A 9,252-nucleotide genomic window follows, 5' to 3' on the forward strand; every position below is an offset into this window, starting at 1 on the left:
CGAGGGACATTCAGTCTTTCACAACATTTCTCCAAGTGCCCGGTTGCCCTCTCTTGCCACAGAAAGCAGGTTCCTTTCCACAGTGGCCATGGAAAATGTCCTTTGGATGGAGAAGACCCTGAGGGAATGTCCCTCAGATGGCCCCACTTCCAGAACCATGCTGGGCTGACCTCAGAGCCATGGCCAACTGTAAAACCCTTCTCCCTGCTTCTGGGGAAGGACCGTTACAAACAATTGAAGAGTCGACACTCTTTTGCAACTTCTCCCTTGTGTTTTCATTCATCTCTTTCCAAAGCTCCTTGTGTCCCAAAGACAGATGGGTTTCTGCAAAAGACGTCTGTCGTGGTTTAGCCCCAGCCTGCAACTAAGCACCATGCAGCCGCTTGCTCACTCCCCCTACCCCGATGGGATGGGGGGAGAGAATCGGAGGAGTAAGAGTGAGAAACACTCCTGCGTTGAGATAAGGACAGTTTAATAATTGAAATAAAGTAAAATAGTAATGATACTAATAACAATACAATAATGATAATAATACTATACAAAGCCAGTGATGCACACTGCAATTGCTCAGCACCCGTTGAGCGATACCCAGACAGTTCCTGAGCAGCGATCGCTGCTCCCCGGCCAACCCCCCACAGTTTATATACTGAGCACGATGTCATATGGTATGGAATAGCCCTTTGCATAGTTTCGGTCAGCTCTCCTGGCTGTGCCCCCTCCCAGTTTCTTGTGCACCTGGCAGAGCATGGGAAGCTGAAAAGTCCTTGACTGGCATAAGCAGTACTTAGCAACAACTAAAAACATCAGTGTGTTATCAGCATTCTTCTCCTACTAAATCCAAAACACAGCACTATGCCTGCTACTAGAAAGGAAATTAACTCTATCCCAGCCGAAACCAGGACACACGACTACCTAACCCTAATGCTAACACTAACCCTAATCCTAACCTTAACCCTAACCATAAACATGACACAACTACCTAATACTAACCATAACCCTAACCCAAACCCTAACCCAAACCCTAACCCTAAGACTAACCCTAACCCGTAAACCGAACCCTAGCCCTAGCCCAAACCCTAACCCTAACCCCTAAACCTAATGCTGACCCTAACCCTAACCCCTAATCCGAACCCAATGCCTAACCCCCTAACCCTAACCCCCTAACCCTAACCCCCTAACCTAAAACCTAACCCTAACCTTAACCCCCTCACCCTAACCCTAGCCCTAAATGTAACCCTAAATTTATCCCTAACACTAACCCCTAAACCAAACCCAAATCCTAACCCACTAATCCTAATCCTAACCCTGACCCTAAAACCCTAACCCTAACTCTAATCCTAACCATAACCCCTAACCTTGAATCGTAACCCTAACACCCAACCCTAAAATTAACCCCAACCCCTAACCATAATCCTAACCCAACCCCTAACCCCCTAACCCTAACCCCTAACCCAAACACTAACCCCAAACATTAAACCCTAGCCCCTAACCCTAATGCCCTAACCCTAACCTTAACTCTAACCCGAATCCTAACCCTAAACCTAACCCAACCCTAACACCTAACCCTAAGTCCTAACCCTAACCCTAAAACATATACCTAATCCAAACCCTAACACCTAACCCCTAACCCTAACCCTATCCCTAAACGAAACCTTAAGCCCTAACCCTAACCCTAACCCTAACTCTAAACCCTAACGCCTAATTGTAACTCTAAACCCCAAGCCTAACCCCAAGCCCTAATCCTAATCCTAACCTTAACCCTGAACTCTAACCCTTACAGCTAACCCCTACAATCCCTAACCCTAATGCCCTAATGCCGTAATCCTAATCCTACTTTAACCCCCTAACCCTAACCCTGAACCCTATCCCTAACTCTAACTGTAATCCTATCCCTAACATGAACACTTTACCCTAAACCTAACCCTGACACTAATGACCCTAACCCTGACACCTAAACCTAAGCCTAACCCTAACCCTAAACCTAACTCTAACCTTTACCCTAACCCCTAATGCTAAACATAAACCTAACCCTGACCCCTAACCCTAACACCAAACCCCTAACCTGAACCCTCACACTAACGCATAAACCTAACCCTAACCCAAACCCCTAAGCCTAACTCTAAGCCCTAACACTAAACCTTAACCTTAACCCTAACCCTAAAACCCTAACCCCCTAACCTTAACCCCTAAACCTGAGCCCTAACCCTGCTACCCCCACCCTAACCCCTTACCCTAACCCTTACAAGAACCCTTAATGAACCCTAAACCAAATGAACCCTAAACCAAACCCTAACCCTAACCCCAACCCTAAACATAAGGCTAGTCCCCTAACTCTAACCCTAACCCTACCCTTAACCCCTAACCCTAACCCATAACCCTAATCACTAACCCTAACCCTATCCCCTAACCCTAATCCTCGCCCTGAATCCTAATGCTAACCCTAACCCCAAGTCTAACCCTAACCCTCAGCCTGCCCCATTGTGTGGGGCCTTGGCCTCTGAAAGGGGCTTGAGGTGATGACTGGCTGTGGCCTTGGAGTAGCTGTTACTGCTGGGCGCAGTCCCATCTCTTCCAAAATCCACTCTTACGTAAAAGTGCTGAGCAGAGGTGTAGACCCCAGGCCATTTGGCTCTTGTACAGCCTTTCCCCCAGCTTGTCACTCCAACACACCAGAAGTCGTCGGCATTGTTAGCTTTGCACACGAGGGGACCACTGCTGTCACCTGCAGCGGAGGGGAGAGGATTAAGGTGGTGTTGGGGGGCCACCGACAGCACTGGGGCTGGCTCCTGCTCTCCCACAGCACCTGCCAGAGCTGGATTCCCTGCACAGGAAGGCTCTGTTCAGGTGCTGGAGCAGACAGAACCTTGTCTGGGAGGGGGTCCGGGGCCTGGAAGCTCGGTCTCTCTCTCATCCCCGCACAGTGACCCTGGATGTGTGGAAGAGGGATGTTCCAGGGTTGGGATCTGGACCTACAGGCTGCCAAGAGCACTGGATGGGCTTTCTGGGCAGAGTCCCAGGCCGCTGGGACGAGGGGGGCACTGGGCAAGGACCGGCAGATGGGGAAGGGGAGGTGAGCCCCAACAGCGGTGGGGACCCAGCGGTGGGAGGGTGACTGGCCAGGCAAAGCACATGCCGGGGTGTGTTTGGGTGGTGCTGCGGGGGCTGCCGGGGCTGCTGGGGTGACTTGTAGCACGCCCGTACCTGGCAGGGGTCGATGCCACCCTGCGCACAGCCGGCACACAGCCTGTGAGCGTGGATGGCCCCTCTGGACCACCGGCTGCTCTTGCAGAGCCTGACATCCATGAGGTGGACCTTGGCCTCCTGCAGCACATCAGCTGATCCTCCAGCTGGGAGCACAGAAAGCAATTAACAGCCAGCAGCTCCTTGCCAGATCTCCTCCCCCGACTGGCTGAGCCCCTTCCCACAGGCTTGGCTTTGCATCTCGAGAGGCCTTGTGCCCGTGTTTCCCTTCCCTCCTGCTCTGGGGAATGGCTCAGGCCCATCTCCTTGTTAGGCATACGTCCCCCAGCCTGACTCTGGCTTTCGCCAGGGCTCTCAGCAGACCCAACCTGTCTCCCCAGTGTGCCAAGCTTGCACTCAGGACACGGGTACTTTTGGGGAACTCACATCTTGCAGCTGTGGAACCCCAGCCACTGATGTAGCAGGTTCTCATCTCTGACACTCTCAGCGAGGCGTCGTGCACGCAGTACGTAGGAACTGCACTGGGCAGGCTGGTCCAATTCCAGCCAGGCAACGTCGTCCCTCTCTGAGGTATTACTATAGTGTTCGTCAACCAGGAGCTGCTTAATATGGCGCCCTTGGGCCTCAGGGCCCAGCTGAGTCAACCGGGTGGCCCCGATCACCACGCGCCACAGGGTGATGTGCCTGGAAGGCAGATGGAGAGAGGGGTCAGAGGGAGCAGAGCCGCGGGCTGCAGCAGCCCCGCAGTGAGGAAAAACTCAATTATCACTGTATGGTTTTGGATTTTCCTAGATGTCTTGAAAGAATTTAGGACAGCTAATAACATTCACCAACAACGTTAGATGATTTGGGATGTCCAGGAATCAACAGCTCGCAGCCAAAATAGGTATTATCAAACAGGTACTGAGCTGTAGTGCATCTGCACTGACTTACAGTGTGCTGATTACAAAACACATCAGCCAAACACAAAGATTGTTAGCTGGCTTAAACTGGACAATATGAGGCTTCTATAATCAGCAATTTTATATATAGTCTGCACAATGGAAATATGTATTATTAATTAATGGAGTAATGCATTAAACTGTAGTCACAATTTGCAGTAATGCTAGAGTCGTGTTTCCCACTGGGGAAATTCTGACATTGTACCTGAAAAGGCTTCACTCCAACTCCGTTTTTGTTCTTCCTTTTCACAGCATCAATGAGTTTGGTCACAATCTGGTCAGCTACATAATCAACGTGCCTGCCACCCTAAGGGAAAATGGGACCAAAGACCTGGTGGTGATTCCATTGAAAAAAAACCCAAAACGCTATGCATATCTATTTAAAACTTTAAGCATAGTCCTTGCAACACTAAGCAACTAAGTATTTTTCACTAACATACAGACATTTGAAAACAGCTAAGAATATTAATGATGAAGTATATGGCATTAGCTTGACTAAATCAACTAAAGAAAAGTCACCTTTGTAGTGGTAATGCTGTTGACAAAGCTAACTTGCTGGAAGCCTTTTTCACTTAAAGTCAAACACACTTGCCACCGAGAATTGACTTCCGCATGAAGAACCTGAAGCGCATTCCCAGTTTCATCTACTTTGTCCTTCAGACAGAGGTCCACATAACTGCAGAATCCTTTCACCTGCATACACATGAAAGCAGACAACTCGGTTAGAACAGCTCCTAGAAAGACTTAATTCATATCCTCCTGAAAAGTGGGTAGAGGAATCACGCACGCAAATTTTCCCTTTACTATGTGTAATGACGTAAATTGCTTCAACAAAATCCCACTCTTTAAATGGCACGAGAAATACAGATAGTACTGTTTCTTTTAAATGCTCACTTACAGGCAGCCTCTGTCCATTTAGGAAAACTTGGACATCCTTTGTGCATCCAGCAATATCATATGCTCTTCGAGACATTAGTGCTACAATGGCTTTATCAAGAATGGTCATTCTGAGTTTTGACAGATCAGGTTGGAAAGGGACACACGGGTCATCTTCTCCATCAAAATACTTCAGCTGCATTTCACCAGCCTTGCCCACGTTGTCTGTCCACATCTGAGAAAAGAAGGTTTTAGGAATTGCAACTCTTAACACACACAAGCAACTAGCTCAGTTTTTAAAAGCAGTGAGCTGATTTACGAGTTTTAAATACTTTCAAATTAAAAAAAAAAAACAAAACACTGGTTAAAAACGAGATTCTCATTATGTCTGCTCATTTCATTATTCATTTGAATTCTATTTGGTGATACAGAAACTGTGGGCCAAATTTATTTGAATCACAGTGCACTGACTGCAAGTTACACCTAAATTTTTGGAACAAAACCTTAGGGTCTCATTTGAAAATCTCAGGTATAACCTTACTGAAATGAGAAGCGCTCATACCTGCTTGAATAACTTTTTGTATTCGCGACATGCAGTTTCCACAGTAAATTTTGTGCTAAATATGTTGCACAGTTTGGCTCCATTTGGTCATTTCGCCCACCTGGAATGAGAAGGAAAACAAGACTTGTGTTATTACCTTTGTTCAAAACCACCTACAAGAATTCCAGACTAACAGGAGCTCAGCCACTTCAGCACAATCAAAGTACAACCGTCAAGGAGCAACAATGTCCTACAAACCCAGTACCTGACTACAAACCCAGATTCAACTGGGATTAGTGGTCAAAGAGAATTGTTCCTGTTCTCCCTGTTTGTACCATTATTACTATAAAATCGAGCATGGAGACTTCTCTCTGATGGGCTCAGAACGCCGTTTGCATGTTGCATCAAGGACCCCCTTCCCCCGCTGCCTTTACTTCAGTTCACACATTTAAACCATTTGATCAGGCTGCTCAAAAATATGAGCACATATTTGAGAGTCTTCCCTACCTGTGACTTTCTTTTCATTGTCATCGTAGTTGCTGGATGTTAGCAGCTGTCCAAAGATCAGAGCGGGCACACAGACTTTCTCCACTTTGTGTTCAACAACTGGAATACCTTTCCCATCGTTCCATACACTGATTGTGTTATTCTCCCTAAGGGAAAAAAATGTGTGTTTTTAAGGCTGCAAATGACGGAGCTATGAAACAAGGAGTACACAAAAGCTCTGGGGAAAGGCCACCATTTCATGAAGAGCAAATCTCTGCTCAGCAAGTGCAGAAACAGCCAGCAGAGGGAGGGCAAGTCAACAAAAAAATTCTGTGAAACGGACCGCCACACATAAAAAACCTCTGTCTATGCTCAATGACAGAATAACAAGGTTGAGAGGAAGAAGAGAGGAAAATAGCCACAACAGAAAACAACACCACCACCAAAGCAGTCATGTCACCAGTCAGCACTCTGGAAGAGACCAAGGGACTAAACAAAGAAAAAGGCTTTCGCAACTGCTGAATGACATTGCCTCTAACTTGGATCGGCTGCATGGCAGAGCCCTCCAGTACTACACCAGCTCAGCAGAACAGCATCTGAGTGAGAAAATCAAATGCCCTTCAGTTGGGAAGGCAATGAACAGAAATGAAATCAAACTTACACATCAATTGTAACTTTAATGCATGACATGCTTTTATCCCTCTGCTTGTTGTCTGCAGCATTGACTAGAACGGAAAGATTATTGTTATTATATTACATTCTCAATCAAGTCAAAACTATTAACTATAAAGTGTCTTCAGTAGAATGAATATAAAAATTCAATACAATGTTACTAATAATCACCTGGGTATGCAAATATTTTGCAAGTTAGAAAGACAAGTACTACAAGTTAACAGTGAATCTGGGAGAATTTGGGGCTGAATGAAATTGGGTTTGTTATCAAAACCCAATCATCCCATGAATGGCTTACTGTTAAGTAGCACTAATGGAAGGACATCAGTATCCAGTATTTCCAAGCACAATCAACAAGCAACGTACTCTGCGAACACCATCCATCAAATCATGCAACAGACATCCCTTGGTCAACACCACAACTAGGTAAAAGCACACTTGGTAAGTTCTTGCATTTAGTTCCAGTTTCTTAGACATTCAGCACCTGTTAGTAACTTGTCAATCATTGGCTCAACAAGTAGCTCCCCTTCCCTAGAATCTCATCAAAGATTTTGTATAAGCCAGGCACAAAGGTCACAGCTCTGCAGTTCAGGCCCACGTCCTCATCAAAAACCCACACCTGCTAAAATAAGAAGGCAAGAAACACATCAGGTCCCCGGTACACCTCCTCTTCTGGGCCACCAGTTTGTAAAGCAGATGTTTTGTCCCTCACAAACAGACACTAATGACTCCTCACCTGCACCCAGGAGTTCAGGCGGCTTAGCCCCACAACCCTCCCTTGCCCTGGGCCCCCCTGCACCTGGGGCACCAGCTCCACGGAGCCGATGTAGGTGTCGGGATGGAGCAGGATGTGCTCCAGCTGCATCTTCTTCTGGTAAATGTGCTCCACCGAGATCCGCTTCTGGGTGCCATCGCCCCTGGGCACCCGGGGGTTCCCGTCTGCGGGCTGCTCGGGGGGAGAGGCAGCAGCAGTGAGGGACAGCGGGATGTGGGAGGGGAATTGGGGGGGGTCAGGTTGGGGGGGAGTTGGAGTGGGCCCAGATGGCGGGGGACCCCAACACGGTGCCAGGGGAGAGGGGGAGGATGCCGGGAGGGGCCCGAGGAGAACGTGGATGGGGGAGATCTCAGAGGAATGGGGGATCTGAGCAGAGCGGAGGCACTGGGGGAAGAGGCCATGAGGGGGGCCCGGCGGGAGCTGAGGGAGGCCCAGGACGCCCAGGGGACGGGGCGGCGGGGGAACCCCAAGCCCTGCGGGGACAGTGGGGTGGGAGAGAGTGGCGGGGGCTGCACACCCTGGGAGGGGCGACAGGGACTGCTGGGGCTCCACTTGGAAGGGACAGTGGAGGGACGGACAGTGGGATCCACCAAGAGAAGAGCGAGGGGAGGGCACTGTGCAGCGGGGCCCAGCGCCTGCCCGCTTGCCGTTGGTGCTGGGATGCACTGGGACGCACTGGGATACACTGGGCACCTTCTGGGGACACGCAGGGACCTACTGGACAGGCCCTGGGCACCCACTGGGCTGGCCCTCCTGTCACACTGGGGCACACTGGGCAGGCACCGGCACTGTATTGGGCAGGCCTGGGCACACACTGGCACCCACCGGGCAGGTCCCGGGGACATACTGGGAGGCACTGGGCAGGCCCTGGGGGAACACTGGGGACACTGGGGCACAGGACTGGCTCTTCAACAGGCACCGGGCCCTGGAGCGTGCCCCCCCATGCCCACCCCACAGCCACCGACCGGGGGGCTGCCGCCACGTGCAGGCAGAGACCCAAACCTCTCTGCTGCTGCCAAACCCCCCGCCCCAGCCCTGCCCGCGCACCCTTGCCTTCCTCCTCCTCTGCAGAGAGCCTGATGCTGCCTGCTTCTTGGCCATTCTGCCTCCTCCCGCTGCCCGCACTCCCGCAGAGGCAAAGGCTGCTGCCCGCACCCTGGCAGAGGCTGCTCTGCTCACGCAGCGCCCAGCAACACCCACATTACTGCAAATGGAACCCTGTGACTTCACCGGCCCTCTGGCATCCTCTCCCTGCCCACACCCCCCATTTCTGCTCATCCCAACGGGGATGAAGCCCACGCGTGGCTCCAGACCCTCTCCCCACTCCCTGGGATGGCTGCAGTGTGGCCCCCCATGCCCCTCGCCCATGCCCTTCACCCTTTGCCACAGGCTCTGGTGTCCTGGAGGGGAAAAAGGAGCAGCGCTGCTCGTCACTTAGGAGGAGCGCAGGGAGTAGAGCCTTTCTGACCTCCAGTTCTCCCACGACCTCGTCCATGAAATCTCCTGAATTCTGGTTGGAAGCAACTGCCAGCTGGATAGCATCACTGAGGGGCTGATGAGAAGGAGAATGCTTGTCACCCCAAGTGAGGGGCACTGCCTTTCTGTAACACAAGGAAACTGTTCCCACATCCCAAGGAAAGAGAAAACAACCCAAACCTCTGCAACTCCCTATAGCTACCAGAACCTCACAAGTAGCCCAACAGATGTCCTGGGCCATTTTCTGCTCTCTGTGCCTACAGCAGCCTCCATGTCCTTGGGCT

The 9,252-nt window shown here is 50.3% G+C and overlaps 1 protein-coding gene across 1 annotated transcript; it reads right to left on the reverse strand.

Annotated features, from left to right (window-relative positions):
* Positions 1-3,201: 3,201 nt before the first annotated feature.
* Positions 3,202-7,582, reverse strand: LOC104032800 (DNA topoisomerase 2-alpha-like; the record flags this gene model as incomplete). The annotated part of the gene is made up of 11 exons (XM_075727502.1): positions 7,454-7,582; positions 7,228-7,339; positions 6,707-6,770; positions 6,046-6,212; positions 5,581-5,657; positions 5,041-5,253; positions 4,662-4,835; positions 4,348-4,449; positions 4,135-4,208; positions 3,779-3,885; positions 3,202-3,347 (listed from the first exon to the last, which is right to left on the reverse strand). Coding segments are annotated over exons 1-11 (1,365 nt in total), but the record flags the coding sequence as incomplete, so codon positions are not given.
* Positions 7,583-9,252: the final 1,670 nt, after the last annotated feature.

The sequence above is a fragment of the Pelecanus crispus genome, unplaced genomic scaffold (assembly GCF_030463565.1).
Source record: "Pelecanus crispus isolate bPelCri1 unplaced genomic scaffold, bPelCri1.pri SCAFFOLD_68, whole genome shotgun sequence".
Taxonomy (NCBI): domain Eukaryota; kingdom Metazoa; phylum Chordata; class Aves; order Pelecaniformes; family Pelecanidae; genus Pelecanus; species Pelecanus crispus.